Source organism: Mirounga angustirostris, unplaced genomic scaffold (genome assembly GCF_029215605.1).
Source record: "Mirounga angustirostris isolate CCGP_5_RB_7025 unplaced genomic scaffold, mMirAng1.0.hap1 SCAF_5, whole genome shotgun sequence".
Lineage (NCBI taxonomy): Eukaryota > Metazoa > Chordata > Mammalia > Carnivora > Phocidae > Mirounga > Mirounga angustirostris.
Window position 1 is genome coordinate 8,856,903 of NW_026991713.1, and position 16,930 is coordinate 8,873,832.

The following is a 16,930-nucleotide window of genomic DNA, read 5'->3' on the forward strand; positions in this document are numbered from 1 at the left end:
GACGCCTGGGTGCCTCAGTGGATTAAGCATCTGCCTTTGACTCAGGTCATGATCTCAGGGTCCTGGGATCAAGCTCCGCATTAGGCTCCCTGCTCTGCAGGGAAGTTGCTTCTCTCTCCCCCTCTGCCTGCTGCTTCCCCTCCTTGTGTGCTTGTTCTCTCTCTCTCTCTCTCTCAGTCAAATAAATAAATAAAACCTTAAAAAAAAAAGAGCAAGAAGCATAGATAAAGTGGGATGGATGGAAATAAAAAAGGTAAAAATCATAGAAATAAGTCCAAATATATTAATAATCATGATAAATATTAGTGAATTAAACTCATTTTAAGGCAGAGATTATCAGATTGGGGCAAAAGAAGCCCAGATATATACTGTACACATAAGTTCACATAAAGATTAAAAGCAAATGGGTGGAAAAGGATAAACCAGACATATACTAAAGAAAGCTGATGTAGCTATATTAATATCAGATAAAGTAGAATTTAAAGCCAAGAGCATTATTAAGGACAGTGATAACAGGCTTAAATCCCCAGGAAGACATAACATTTCTAAATGTGAGTATACTGAATAAAATAACTTCAAAGTATATAGAGCAAAAAATGGTAGAACTACAGGAAGAAATTGAAACATATCCCATTATAGTAATGATTTTAAAATCTCTCTCTCAATTATTGATAGATCAAGTAAATAAAACATCTTTTTAAAATATGGATTTTATAATTATATTATAAAGAAAGTCTTAACATTTCAAAGAATCTATATTGCACAGACCACTTTTTCTAGCAAAAATGCAATTAAGTTTGAATTTTAAAAATGTAAATTAAAATGTTCAGACACTTAAATGTGGAAGTATTCCATTGAGAATCAGGTAGAAAAAAATGTTCCCATTCTCCTTGCTTCTGTTCAGCTTTGTACTGTCCCTAGCCACCACAATAAAGTAAGAGAAATTAAAAGCAAAAATATAGAAATGGAATAAAATTGTATTTGCAGATGATAGGATCTTCATATAGAAAACTTGAACGGATCTACAGACATATTAGAAATAGAGTTTTAGCAAGATGGCTGGCTATAAGATCAAAATATGTAAATCAAGTTATATATTTATGTATCAGCACCAAACAGTAAACATAATTTTTTAAAAATACCATTTATAATAGTAAAAAATCATTATCTACTTATGGATAAATCTTTGAAAAAAGATGTACAAGACCTGTACACTGAAAATTATAACACTTAACTGAAATATATTAAAGATGGCCTATATAAATAGAATGATATTCATGTTTGTTTATAGAAATACTCAGAAATGTAAATATCAATTCTCTCCAAATTGCACAAATTTGGTGGAGGTTTTCCTCAAGCTTGGTAATATTGACATTTTAAGCCAGATAATTCTTTGTTGTGGGGGCTGTCCTGTAAGTGTAGGATATTTAGCATTATCCCTGGCCTCTACCCACCAGATGCTATTAGTACACATCTGTTCCTGTTGTGAGAACCCAAACTGTCTGCAGACATTGTCAGAGGTTTCCTGAGGTCCAAAATTGCCCCCAGTTGAGAACCACTGATTCAGTGCAATTATAATCAAAATCCAAAAAGGATCTTAAAAATTGAATTTGATGGGCTGAATCCCAAATTTATCTGGAAGAATCAAAAGGTCAAGAATATCCAAAACATTCCTGAAAAAGAATAAGGTGGAAGGCTTGCCTTTCTGGGTGACATGACTAAAGCAAGATTCATCACGACAGTGTGGTATGGATGGAGGGATAGGTGCCTAGGCCAATGGAACAAACTGTAGAGCCCAGCAAACAGACTGTGCAACTAGGTTATCTTAGTGTATATGACAGAAGTGGTGTTCCACATTAGTGGGGAGAGGATGAGTTCCTTCATAAATAATGCTGGGGCAATTATTTATTCATATTGAAAAAAGTGAAATTAGGTCTCTACCTCATATGCACAAAAACAAATTCTAGAGGAATTAAAGACTTAAAGGAGAAAAATAGACGTCAGAATGTTTAGAAGAAAATAAAGGAGAAATCTTGTTTTCGCTGGGATAGGGAAGGATTTCTTTCTTTTTTTTTTTTTAAAGATTTTATTTATTTATTTGAGACAGAGAGAATGAGAGACAAAGAGCAAGAGAGGGAGGAGGGTCAGAGGGAGAAGCAGACTCCCTGCCGAGCAGGGAGCCCGATGCGGGACTCAATCCCGGGACTCCAGGATCATGACCTGAGCCGAAGGCAGTCACTTAACCAACTGAGCCACCCAGGCACCCCAGGATTTCTTAAACATAACTGAAAAAAGTGCCAACTATTAGAAAAGCATTTGTAAGTTTGACTCTTGTGGTAGGGAGAATTCTGAGAAAAAGTCCCGATGATCCTTGTCTTTATGTAATCCCCTCCCCTTTGAGAGGTGGGCATTACCTGTGAATGGGAAGAGTTCTCACTCCCATGATTATGTTACATTATATGTCAAAACAGCCATCAAAAAGAATGAAATCTTGCCATTTGCAACGACGTGGATGGAACTAGAGGGTATTTTGCTAAACAAAATAAGTCAGTCAGAGAAAGACAAGTATCATATGATTTCACTCATGTGGATTTTAAGAAACAAAACAGATGAACATGGGGGGAAGGGAAGGAAAAATAAAATAAGATAAAATCAGAGAGGGAGACAAACCATAAGAGACTCTTAACTATAAGAAACAAACTGAGGGTTGCTGGAGGGGAGGTGGGTGGGGGATGGGGTAACTGGGTGTTGGGTATTAGGAGGGCCCTTGATGTAATGAGCACTGGTGTAATATGGGACTGATGAATCACTAAATTCTGCCTCTGAAACTAATAATACACTATATGTTAATTGATTTATTTTAAATAAATAATAAATATAAAAATAATGGATATCCTTTGTTTACTGGTGTAAAATGCTTACCATTTTGTAGTCATTTTCAATTAAACAAACTTTTTAATGAAGTCACTTAACATTCAAAAAAAAAAAAAGGGAGTATCCAGGTGGGCTTAATCCAATCACACACCCTTTAAAAACAGAGTTTTCGGGGCGCCGGGTGGCTCCGTCGTTAAGCGTCTGCCTTCAGCTCAGGTCATGATCCCAGGGTCCTGGGATCATGCCCCACATCGGGCTCCCTGCTCTGCAGGAAGCCTGCTTCTCCCTCTCCCACTCCCCCTGGTTGTGTTCCCTCTCTCACTGTGTCTCTCTTTGTCAAATAAATAAAATCTTTAAAAAAACAAAACAAAACAAAAACAAAAAACAGAGTTTTCCCCAGCTGGTAGCAGAAGAGGAAGTCACAGATTCCAAGTTGAGAAGGATTTGATGCACCCATACTGGCTTGAAAATGGAGTGATAAGGAACACAAGTGGCTTCTAGAAGCTGAGTGATCCCTGGTTGCCAGCCAGCAAGGAAACGGGAACCTCAGTCCTACAACCACAAGGAAACCAAATTCTGCCAACAACCTGAATGATCTTGGAAGTGGATTGCTCCTCAGAGTCTTCAGAGAAGAGTCCAGCTTGGCTGACACTTTGATTTTGGCCTTGTGAGACCCAAAGCAGAGAACCCGGTCAAGCCTGCCTGGACTGCTGAGCTATAGAATGATGGCATAATAAATGGGCATTGTTTTAAGCCACTAAGTTTGTTGTAATTTTTGGCAGCAATAGAAAACTTCTAAAACTATATTAAATTTAAGAATTGTCTGTCAAAAAGCACCCTATAAAAAGTGAAGAAGACAGTCCCAAACTAGGAGAAAAATTTCTAACATATGTAAGTGACAAAGGATTATCCAGAATATATAAAGAATTTCTGCAAATCAGGGAGAAAAGGACAGCACAATGGAAAAATAGGAAGGAGATATGGAAAGCATTTCCTAAAAAAAGAGGAGGAAACATGTAAGGCCAAGAAACATTTTTTAAAAAATGCTCAACCTTGTATTGTTATATACAGTAGCAACAATTCTAAAATGAAATATATGAAAATACGCAATTTACAATAACTTCCAAAACCATCTAATGCCATATTGTGAGGAACATCCTTCTGTTCCTTGAAGTACATTCTCTTGTACATTTGGAGTCTATTTTTTGCATGCCATCTTCCCCTCTCTCTCTTGCTTCCCCCTCCCTTCCTCCTCCTCTTTTCCTATTTTCCCCCTGGAATGTGTTTAGTTGCCGGGTCTCTTTCCATCTTGCTGATGCTTAGACAGCTCTCACCAGGCAGTGTGTTTTGAAGGCAGTGAAGAGTAAGGGTTAAGCGCTTAGGTCCTGGCACCTTACTGACTGGACTTGAATCCTGATTCAGACTGTGTGGGCTGTGTGCCCTTGGACATGCAAGCCTTTGGTGCCCCAATTTTATCTTCTGTAAATTGGGAATAATATAGTTTCTATTACAGAGTTGTCATAAGTAAAGGAGGTGATACAGGTATAGCACGGTCATATTCGGCAGTTACTGGCTCAGATACACTTAGTGATTTCTTGACTCTTCCCACCATGTCTGAGACCGGTTTGTTTTCTTCACCAAGTTGCAGTTTGTGTTCTGTTTCTTATTTTATTCATTTTTCTGCAGCAGTGAGGAATGGGAGCCTTCATGAGGCCATATGCGATCTCGTTTAGAATACCTGGACGCTGCTCTGTCCTCTGAGCCTTTTGTACAGGATCCTGCTCATCCTGTCTAGCTGGGAAATGTGTCCTGCTGCCCTGGGGCGGGGAGATGCTCTTGAACTTCAGATCATCCACCCAATTCATTGTGAAACTGTAGCTTTCACTTCCGTGAAAGTGTTAGCATCTGTATTTACTCACTCTGGTACACCTCTTTTTTTCCCCTTTACCAATTTCCACCTCTTCTCAGTCATAAGGAGTGAGAAAAGCATTGTCCGCTCAGTTCTCCTTGTTCCAGACATGTGGATGGTGATGAGAAATCTCAGAATCTTATCAACTCATTGCTATCACGTTTGGGGAACAGGGGATGCTTTCTTTGGCCACCAGTCATTTTCCTTTTAAAAATTTTTAGCTGTACCTGTTTCTGTGTTAGATCGCTGTTGTAAATTTTTTTGGGTTAGTTTTGACTTTTTTTAAACTTCTTAAGTTTTAGGCGATGGAAATGTGTGTTTTGCAGGCAGTAAAGATGTGTTGCAGTTTCAATGTACTGTCAGCCTAGGATCCAGCCCCTGCATCCTTAATCCTGCTTGTGTAGTGACACTGTGCTCCTTGTCTCTGTGGCTGAGTGCTTAACACAGTCTGTGCGTTTTCCTGTTCCCTGTTGTTCTTAAGTAAGAACTACTGGCAATGTCTCAAATTCTGTATGCTATCGTTAGCAAAACACAGAAATAAAACTGCCTTAACTCCCTTTTTAAGATTTCCTGCAACAAAAATTTGTCCTTTCTCACTTTTCTTATCTACCGATTTAAAATTTAATTTTTAAAAAACTGCTTAAACATCTCTGCTTTCTTATTCTTTTTCTGTTTTCATTGAAAAAAAAAAAGGCTTTTCTCCACTAATCTCAAAATCCACCTTTCAAAAAAGATTTACAGTACTCACACTCTACCTCCAGTCCCTCTGCAGCATTTCTCCAAAGTGAAGAGGAGCATAGAGGTGGGGTCTAATAGTGAACGTTGTGGTGCCCCCGCAGAACCCCTTCTTCGAGAACAAGGCACTCGTTCCCTCGGCTGCTGGGAGGCTTGGCGTCTGAGGGGTCTCAGCTCAGTCCTTCTCTGGGAATTCCTAACAGGTGAAGAAAGCCTCTTCGCCCAAGGTCCCAGCCCCTTCCTGAGGGAAACAGCATACAGTGAGCTGCAGTTGTGGTTGGGCTGCTCCCTTGCTCCAAGGCAGGACAACCGGGAAGAGCCATCCCAGCTCCCCAGCTCCTGGCAGGATGAGTCACAGCCTCTGCTGCAGCCACATCAGTTTCTCCCATGGCCCAGTCCTGCCTTCCAGGCTCCTCACGGGTCCTGTTACAGAGAGTACTCCCCAGTGAATCTCCCTCATACAAATATGAGCCTTAGGATCTGTTTCCTGGGGAACCCCACCTATGACAATGGTTTTTTTCAAGGTTTAAAATATAGGAGTATCATAATATGTGTATATCCATGAAGAAAGAGAATTATAAAGCAAATGGAGCAAAATGTTAACAATGGGTAAACCTGGATGAAGTTTATGGGAGTTCTGTGTACTATTCTTTTTTTTTTTTTAAAGATTTTATTTATTTATTTGACAGCACGAGAGTACAAGCAGGGGGAGCGGCAGAGGGAGGGGGAGAAGCAGGTTCCCACTGAGCAGGGAGCCCGATATGGGGCTCGATCCCAGGACCCTGGGATCATGACCTGAGCTGAAGGCAGCCGCTTAACCGACTGAGCCACCCAGGCATCCCTGTGTACTATTCTTGCAGCAATATTTCCATAAGTTTGAAATGATTACAAAATGGAAGTTTAAAAAATTAGGACAAATATCTATTACTTGAAGATGTTTTAAGTGCAATTATGCTCCAAGACAGTGAAGTTGTTAAGGTTCCAAACTCATGATTCTGCAAAAGTTAGATATAAAGCTAATCACTATGAGACTTCCATATCTTATCAGTTCATTAGCCCACAGAGTATTTTCTTTGGTGGATGAATTTTCTTTTTTTTTTAAGATTTATTTATTTATTTATTTATTTGACAGAAAGAGACACAGCGAGAGAGGGAACACAGCAGGGGGAGTGGGGGAGGGAGAAGCAGGCTTCCCACGGAGCAGGGAGCCCTATGTGGGGCTCGATCCCAGGACTCTGGGATCGTGACCTGAGCTGAAGGCAGATGCTTAAGGACTGAGCCACCCAGGCACCCCACATTTTCTTTTTAAAGCTGATTTTGTTAAGTAAATGCCTTACACCTGAAAGGACACTGTCAATACATAGCAACAGTATTTATTAGATACTAAATAATAAGTGGAGCAATTTGGGAATTTACTCAATTTGTGTCGCATTTCAATTCCAAAGTGTGCGCTTGCCTTGTTAATGTCTGATGGTTTGAATGTCAGTTTGATATCTCATCTAAGAAATATCACAGGGCCTTCCCGTTTTGCTCTGTGGTATTATCTGAGTTGTACAGGCTCAATGAAATCTACAGCCTCTCTCGATGGTTTCCTCCCAGCACCCCCAGCCTTGGTATCTAACCTCTCATCTTCAAATGACCCAATAGCATCACTGCCTCAGCGTCTTCACTTTTCCCTCTGGGGTTTCACATTTGCACACGAGTCCTCCTGGCTTGTGACTTCACCGTCTCAACTGATAAATAGCTTATGATACCAAAGGGACTTCATTTCCACTAAGAAATGAAACGTGTGCTCTCCCCTTCCATCTGCTTGTGAAAATACCCGAAATAAATCTTGTGTAATCACCTAATTTAATTAAGCACACCCCACTTCCAGTGTTGGGCTGGTACTAAAATAAAAGTCTCAATGAATTTCCATAGATCACCATGCTCTAACTGCCTTCCTTCTTTCCTTCAGAAGATTATTTAATATAGGTTTAGAATAGTTTAGCTATTCTAGCGTAAAATGTGTCTCTAAATAGTCAAGATATGTTTTTCTTTCACAGTTCTTGCTATCCTTCAGTTTTCCTCACACTTTACTTCAAACTTGACTTCCTGCAATTGTTATTAATCTACCTCTATGATGTCTAACTCTAAGTCCATATCACTTCAAGGATAATTTTGATGCTGAATACTCAAAGAGTGATCATAAAGGTAGTTCCTGATGAATCACATGAAAGTACATAGATGATCTAAGCCTCAAACCACTACTGTTTGCCAGTATTCATTAAAAATCTCCAGGCCCCAAAATAAGCTCATTTTAATTACTCATTTTCATGTGACATTAGGAGAAGATGAAAATTTAGAGCCATAATTGCAAAGTTCTTATTCTTTCTTCAGTGTCTTTGGCATATATTATACTCGCTCTTTTTGCCCATGTAGTTCCTTCTACTTGGGATAATTTCTCATTCTACATTCTACATCTCATTCTACATCCTAGCCATCCTTCAAAGCCTTGTTCAAATTTTACTTCCTATTTGAGGCACTTTCTGACTACTCTAGTGCACACCGTTTTTTTCCCTCCTTAGAATGTTTATTCCTAAAGTTAGTTAATTTAAGAAAGTTCGGCATGGTCTTGTTTTCCTCTAATTGTTTCCCATAAGTCTGTGTGTCAATCTTCATCTCCGGAGTCAGGCTATAAACTTTCCGAAGGCGAGGACCACCTCATCTTATACCATTGGTTTTCAAGCTATTTTTCTTGCATAGCCCCTAAAATGATTTTGAAAAATTATATACCTCCTGATGCGTTTTTAAGTTGACATGTGACTGTATCGTAAGTCACTGCAAAGGACATAATTCAAAATATTGACATTAAGGACAAAAGAAAACAAAATGAAACAGTTCCATGAGACTTTTAAGCATATCTAATGGAACCTAAACACTGTGTGAGTGCTACCTGCAGCCATTCATTTGAAAAAACACAGTCTTTAACTGTTGGAAGCTTTACATCATGTAATTTCCTTTTTTCCTTGAAGTCATATTTCTACTCCACATGCCTCAAAGGATTTCATCCTAATAGAAGTATTTTGATGCCTGACAGTCTTCTCTACATCAAACATGTATATAAATTGAAATTATTTTTCTACATTTTCTAGGACCAGAGGCTTTTTTTTTTTTTTTAAAGATTTTATTTATTTATTTGAGAGAGAGCATGAGAAGGAGGAAGGTCAGAGGGAGAAGCAGACTCCCTGCTCAGCAGGGAGTCCAATGCGGGACTCGATCCCAGGACTCCAGGATCATGACCTGAGCCGAAGGCAGTCGCTTAACCAACTGAGCCACCCAGGCGCCCCATGACCAGAGGCTTTTAAGTGGTAAAATATCTTTCTAGATTGATTTATCATTACAATTACTTTTACCACACAATTGATTAAAACCAAAACTACATAAGTGTATTATAAATTTTTATAAACACTTATTAAACATAAAGAATACCATTTTATTGGAAATACATGTTTCTATGAGATACATGGAACTGCTTGTTTACCCACCTATGAATATTACTTATTGCTGGAAATAAGCAGGGTTCAGCATAAATTCTGTTTCTCTTTTACATTTTTATGGATGTAAATGCTGAGAAGGCTTGTTCACATAAAATTATAGGTGGGAATAGGAGGTGTTTTATTATAGCAACGTCAGTCAGTTCTATGAATTCCTTTCAAGTAATACTCCAGAATTATATAGTAATTTATTATAAAAATGGTTTTCATCTCTTGTCAGCTGTTGACTTGATTAGGTCTGTCTTCAGTGTTGTTGAAGCAAAGAATTGGAAAAACCCACTTAGAAAAAGATTTGTTAAACAGTCAGTAGGAGTAATAGACTTTCTCAATTTCTGGGAATAGTATCAAAAAGACCTTTACTAACATTTATCAGATGATTATTAATTATTGCCAGTTACACTTTAACACAATATACTCAGAAAGTGGGAAAAAGAAAAACATTCATTGCGGTATATCTGTCAGTATAATAATTTTTGAGATAATTATTGCTTCTGATGCTTTAAATATGTTTCAGCAACTCTTCAGAACCACAGATTTGGTTCAGTCCATTTTTGGAAAATATTGACTATGTTTACCTAGTTGGCAAAGCCAGCCCTTATTGTCAAAACGGTCTGCCAAATCAGATTTCAACTTTCTTTCAGAAAACCTCTTACTTCGTTCAAATAAACATCACTGTGGTTGCGCTCACATTCCTGAATTCTTTTCCTAGGGGAGATGGCTAAGGCTGGAGCCTTGTCGTAATTCTGTTGCATTGATGAAATAAGCTGCCCTGCCTCCCGTGCTTGTGCTTGTGCTTTCCTTCTGTCCATAAGGGAAGATACACCATAAGATGGGTAGAGGATGGGTCTTTCTTTGTAAAGTGGGAGGAAGTTGATTATGAAAGGGGAAGAGGAAAGAACTAGCCTGATGCTTGCACATAGTCGCATTCTCAGGGAGATCCATTTTTGGAAAGAATATATATGAAAGTGGTACGTCTGGACGTTGATTCCTTTAAAACTATCTATGCCCACCTGGCCCTTGGGAAGTCTTTAAGTATCCCCAGTGGTGTGCAAACACCAGTTTGAAGATTGCTTTCTTACACTTCTTATTTTACCCGATAATATGTTGAGAGATAGTTGGGGCTAATACTTCGTTTACACAGTAATTCAGATAGAAAGAAAGGAGGGGTGCCTGGGTGGCTCAGTCGTTTAAGCATCTGAGTTTTGATTTTGGTTCAGGTCAAGGTCTCCGGGTCCTGAGATCAAGCCCCACGACGGGCTCCACGCTGAGTGTAGAGCCTGCTTGGGATTCTCTCTCTCCCTCTCCCTTTGCCCCTCCCCTACCCAGGAAAAAAAAAGATAGAAAGGAAAATGGCAACTACAAAATCATTAAATTCAGTACAGACATACAAGCAGAAATCTCTATTTTCACTGGCATATTCTTTTATGTTTAAAATTTTTAAAAATTTTGTTTAAAAGTGCTTTCTCATCATACAACCTATACCTCATATATGTAAACACATGAAATTCCCACTGCAGTAATAAAGTTCTTTTAAATATTAATTAGAATAATTCTAGTTGTCATTGCTAGGGATAATTTTCAGACTAATTTTCTACACTGTATTGTGCCTTATTTTAAAAAAGATGTCTCAAATAATAAAGCACACAATAAAATTGTTGATGGGAGAAAAGGCTAGAATCAAAGTTGTAGTAGTTTTAAATGGGCCTGAATTTGTCAATTATTACAAAGAGATATATTAAAATGACTGTCAGCAGATGATGTATATGTTGCAGACAAAATGGATCTTCAGAAGTAATTAACTTAAAAATTGTGAGCTAATGTAAAAACATTGCTATTTTTTGCCAAAGTAAAATCTTAGCTGTATGTTGTTGACAGAAAACGCTTCCAAGGCAGGATTGAAACAAGAGCAGTGCCAAGACACTCAGCTGCCTAGTGGGACTGTGTTGTCCCAGGAAACACTACCAGTCAAGATTAATGCTTGGAAATCCACAGAGGTAAGTCACTTGTTGCAGTTTCCTGTTGGCTGCTGTAACAAATCACCACCAACCCAGTGCCTTAAATCAGCACAGATGTGTTATTTTACAGTTCTGTAAGTTAGAAGTCTGACACAGGTCTCACTGGGCTCACAAGGCATCTGCAGGCTGCATTCCTTTCTGGAGGCCCCGAAGGGAGAATTTGTTTCCTTGTCCTTTCCAGATTCAGCTTCATGTGTTCTAAGAGAAACGGTGCTTGTCTTTGTACTCTGTTTTTGTTGTTTTCTGTTATATACAGTTTTAAATAAGAATAAGGTTAGATTATCAAAGTTTTCCTTTATAGCTGATGCTTTTAAAAACATCTTATTTAAGAAATTCTTTTTATCCTAATATAATAAAGATCTCTTACTTTTTCTTCTAAATGAAATCCTTGTGCCCTCTAGAATTTTACTATATAGTGTAAGATAGGGGTTTTATTGTCTTTGCACCCCTGTGGATAAACAATATTTTATTTATTGAACAGTTATCTTTCTCTCCTCATCTAAAAAAAACCTTTTTGGGGCGCCTGGGTGGCTCAGTCGTTAAGCGTCTGCCTTCGGCTCAGGTCGTGATCCCAGAGTCCTGGGATTGAGTCCCACATCAGGCTCCCTGCTCATCGGGAAGCCTGCTTCTCCCTCTCCCATTCCCCCTGCTTGTGTTCCTGCTCTCGCTGTCTCTCCCTCTGTCAAATAAATAAATAAAATATTAAAAAAATAATTTAAAAAATTAAAAAAACCTTTTTATTGTGAAATAAAATTATAGACTTGGAGGAAGCTGCAGAAATAGTACAGAATCCCACGTACCGAGTACCCAGCACCCCCCTGCTGGCATCTTCTATGACCATAGTACAATATCGAAACAAGGAGATGGCCGTCCATATGTTACTTCTGACTGACCATAGACCTTATTCAGCTTCCAAATTTTCAATTCAGTATTCAGTTTTTTAACCTGCATTTATGTGTATGTGTGTGTGTGTGTGTTTGTCGGGTGGGCGGGGAGCAGTTTCCTATGCAATTTTATTCCAAGTATAGATTCATGTAACCAGCACCAAAATCAAGATACAGAAATGTTATGTCCACATCAAAGAGGTCTATTTTGCTATCCACCCCATCTCTTCCCCACCCCCCAACATCTCATATCCTGATAACCCTAATCTTTTCTCCATCTCTATAGTTTTATTATTTCTAGAATGTTATGTAAATGGACTCAGACAATATGTAACCTTTTGAGATAGTTTTTTTTTTTTTTTTCCCACTCAGCATAATACTCTTGAGATCCATTCAGGTTGTGAAGTTTTCATATCTCTGGGATAAATGTCTAAGGGTGTGATTGCTGGGGTGTGTGGTAAATGCATACTAAATTTGGTAAAAAAAAAAATTGTCAAACTGTTTTCTAGAGTGGCTATAACATTTTACATTTTCACCAGCAGTGTATGAGAGATCCAGTTTCTCTGCATCATCAGCTTTTGCCATTACCGTTTTTATTTTAGCTATTCGAATAAGTTTGTGGTGATATCTCATTGTGGTTTTAATTTGTGTTTCCCAAGTGGCTAATGATGTCGAGCATTTTTTCATGTGCTCGTTTGTACCATCATAACTTCTCTTTGGTGAAATATATGTTCAGATCTTTTGCCCATTTTCTAATTGGACTGTTTGTTTATTACCATTTTTGACATTTTGAGAGTTCTTTATATGTTCTGGATACCATTATGTTTCTATTTGTGCTCTCATCCATGAAGATGTTCATCTTGTTTCTGAGCATGGCCTGTGTCTTTAATTTTCACATTTGTATTTTCTCTGTCATTGCTGTGTGTTTGGGGAAGGATGGTATCCCCAAAGTGTGAACTTATAGAACCATCTTGACTAGAAATCTGTTCTGTTCAAGACTATTTGCAATTATCTCATTCACTCATTTGTTTTTCTGTTTTATGTGTGTTTCTCCTTCTAAGGAAAGCTCCTTGAGAGTAGAGACCATTTTAGTCTTATTCATTACTGAATCTTCATTTGCCAAATATTTGTTAATGAAGAAATGATTGAATAGTAGAAACTCCATATTAACTTCCTTCTCTCCCTTTCTTGTGAAAGACGCTTGTTTGGTCTCCTGCTTGGAGAGCTTTGTTTAGTGTTCCCTGCCACTGTTCCTATGAGAGTGGCTGGAATTATTTATTGACCTTCTGTTCCCAACCCTTTTCCTGAACCCAGTTAGGTATTGGATTTACGTGATTTTCTAGCAGCTCGGAAAAGTACATAAAATTAAAATTTCACTGTTCCTTAATTGCATAGCAGCCCACAGACTGAAAATATGTAGATTATGATGTGGGAAACAAAAGCAGAAGAAAAATTATTAAATTCCTTTTTACTTACAGCCCATTGACAAGTCCTTGAAACAGGCAGAGTGACCTTCCTCCAGGGACTCAGCTGCCTAGATGTTAATACTTTGCCAAGGGCAAAAGTTCAAAAGGTAATCTTAGCCCAACCTCCAGGACCCTGTGAGTCTACTTTAACATATAAAAATTCCTTTGAAAACTTCCTTTACCTCTACCCACGCCCCGCCCCCCCACCTCAGATACATGTTGGCAATCATCCTCCAAGCATATGACCCACCGATATACATCTGAAGGGTCTCATGACTGAGGGTTTACTAAACGATAATAAATGACCTTTCCCAACAATAGTTAACCCCTCAGGATCCCAGAAACCTTGCTTCCAAAATACCTGGGAGGCTTACACTATCCCTAACCCCCTCCCAACTTGAAAGTCTATAATGGGCCACTCCTCATGACCCCCGTGTGGCTCTTTCTGCCCATGGGTCCCATCCCCATGCTTTCATAAAACCACATTTTTGCACCAAAGATGTCTCAAGATTTCTTTTTCTTTTTTTTTTTTAAGATTTTATTTATTTATTTGACAGAGAGGGATACAGCGAGAGAGGGAACACAAGCAGGGGGAGTGAGAGAGGGAGAAGTAGGCTTCCGGCTGAGCAGGGAGCCCGATGCGGGGCTCAATCCCAGGACCCTGGGATCATGACCTGAGCCGAAGGCAGACGCTCAATGACTGAGCCACCCAGGCACCCCTCAAGATTTCCTTCTTGGCTGTTGGATTCAAACCCTAATGTCTTTCCTATATTAGATTATTTTAAAAGATATGACATTAAGTCAAAATGATTTTTAAATTTGAAATCAGTTTTATTTGCTGCTGCTGGTTTATAAGGGGGGAAAATAGACTTGAATAATCTTATATGCTTTGGACCCTAACAAAGGCATAAAATGCCACCCAGCTTTTTTGTATCAGTCTTCAAATTCTCATTATTATTGTTTTTTCTTACTTGGGAGAAACCCACTGTAATTGATTTACATCATTCAGCATCTTATATCAGCAAAAAATGGTATCCTTCTCTCAAAAGAAGTTTAAAGCTGGATTTTCCTTTTTCAGTGCATTACTACTGTATTGTGGCACGATTCCATCATTCTATTGACAAGCACCTCCTCTTATTACCGTCAGGAACAGTTGATGCAGCCCAATATGTCCTCTTCAGAAATCTGCTTTTGTGGCAGAAGACAACACCTACCAAGCTGAAGAGTAAAATCTAATTGTTGTTGCCAAATGTACTACATCTACATTAAAATTCTCATGTTCTTAATAAGAATGAAATAGAAATGATACTGTTGATTGGTTAGGCAGATGAGGGGTGCTTAAAAATATCTTTTAAAAACTTTAAATAGAAACCTCTTTATTCTCTTTCTACAAATGAAAGAATGATCTAAAAGCAGTAAATAAAATTCTTAGCAGAATAGGGCTTTCAAAAGCAGAACAGTGCTTGCCTGTGGTACTTTCAAAATTAAGAAAAGCCTGCAAATGTATGACACTTAGACATGGATATGTTTTCTCTCTGCGTACTGTCCGGAATCTTTATTATTAAATTTGTTAATTAATAAGGTTATATGTAGCTTTTCACCACCTCGAAAGACCTTCCTCTTTTCCTGTTTGAGGAGATTCAACAATAAGTGTTATGATTTTTTTTGGTCACAGTTGTTTCTATAGCAACAGATAGGGATGCTACAAATTGGTTCACACAAAATTAAAGCTGACCGAAGCCTTCAGTCTAGTTGTGAGTTGCTAAATTGCTAGTGATGGAAGAAAAATGTTTATTTCCTACTGCCTCTGTTTATTATTTTGCTAAATGAAGAGTAAACAGTTTTTATCCTCGGGCTTATTAGCATATCATTTATTATATTTGCAAAAATTTGAGCTCATCAAAGCTGTTAGGGAAATGGAAATTATACCTATTCTAATCATGCTAATCCATCATCCCTTTACTTTTTTTCTGCATCATTACTTCATGCTTAAAAGACCTTTTTTATTTTCATGTTTGTATTTTTTTCTTTTTAAGTTGGAAGATAATTACGGGATAAAGTTTAAACAATATGAAAGGGTAAAGAGTGAAAAAACAGAAGTTTCTTCTTACTTCCCTATACATCTTCTTTTCCTTTCCTCAGAGGCATCCATTACTAACTAGGTTCTTAAAGATTTGGGAGGGAAATTTTCTGTGTCCATGCATTTCTTTTACCTAAAGGGTAAAATTCATTATATACTACTCTACAGCACAGCATGCTTTGAACTAAGCAATACATCTTGGACATCTTTTTATGTAAACAATGCAATCATTTAATGTATATTGTCCCAAATCTTTTTTCACTAAACTGTAGATTATGGATACCTTTCTCTATCAGTACGTATAACTGCTGTATTCTTGATGCAGAAAGGACTCTTCATCCATTTTGCCACCCCCTGTTGGTAATCATTTAGGAATATATATTTTTAAGATTTTATTTATTTATTTGAGAGAGAGAGAATGAGAGAGAGAGAGAGCATGAGAGGGGGGAGGGTCAGAGGGAGAAGCAGACTCCCCGCTGATCAGGGAGCCTGATGCGGGACTCCATCCTGGGACTTAGGATCATGACCTGAGCCCAAGGCAGTCGCTTAACCAACTGAGCCACACAGGAGCCCCATTTAGGAATATTTTTGGGTTTTTTAGAATCTTTTTTTTTTTTAAGATTTTTTAATTTATTCATTAGAGACACAGAGATACAGAGAGAAAGAGAGAATATGAGCAGGGGGAGAAGCAGAGGAAGGGGGAGAAGCAGGCCTCCTGCTGAGCAGGGAGCCCAATGCAGGGCTCGATCCCAGGACCCTGGCATCATGACCTGAGCCGAAGGCAGATGTTTAACCATCTGAGCCACCCAGGCATCCCTCTTTTTATGTTTTTATCTATTAAAAGCAATATTGTAATAATGGCTTCTATACGTATTTTATATGATGCTGTCCTGGAAGTGGGATCACCAAAAGGTTATATTTATTTTTCATTTTGAAAAGTCCTCCTAAATTGTTCTCCCCAAACTTGCACCAATTTATATCCACCAAAAGTGTATCCCTCATCTTTGCAAATACTGAGTGTTATCAAATTGTACATTTTTATCAGCCTGAGAGATGGGAGAAGTTTGTTTTACTTTGTTCCATGATAATTATAGGTAAGATTAGAACAACTTTTCGTGCGTTTTTTTGGAATTTGTGTTTCTTTTTTATTATTAACTCTATTCCTGTCCTTTGCTCATTTTTTCTGTTTAGTTTCTCATCTTTTTCTTACCAGTTTCTAAGAGCTATTTGGCTATTAAATGATTAGCCCATTGTCTGCTTCTTTATCTATTCATTTTCAGTTTTTCATTTGATTTTTGACTTTATTTATGGCTTTTTTTTTTTTTTTTGCCTTTGTGAAGGGAAAACACAACTGCTCTTCCTTTGTCTCTTTTTTCCTCTCACACTGTGGTCACACTTCACTTCTGACAGCAGAGATGTGGGCTTTCCACA

General features: G+C 38.2%; 1 protein-coding gene across 1 annotated transcript in view; it reads left to right on the plus strand.

The window, feature by feature from the left end:
• Nucleotides 1-16,930, plus strand: part of ENTHD1 (ENTH domain containing 1) — a 104,271-nt gene that overhangs the window by 26,440 nt on the left and 60,901 nt on the right. Inside the window, exon 3 of the mRNA XM_045872487.2 lies at nt 10,930-11,048. Within this exon, the coding sequence (XP_045728443.2) occupies nt 10,930-11,048 (119 nt within the window). The remainder of the gene's footprint in view (nt 1-10,929; nt 11,049-16,930) is intronic.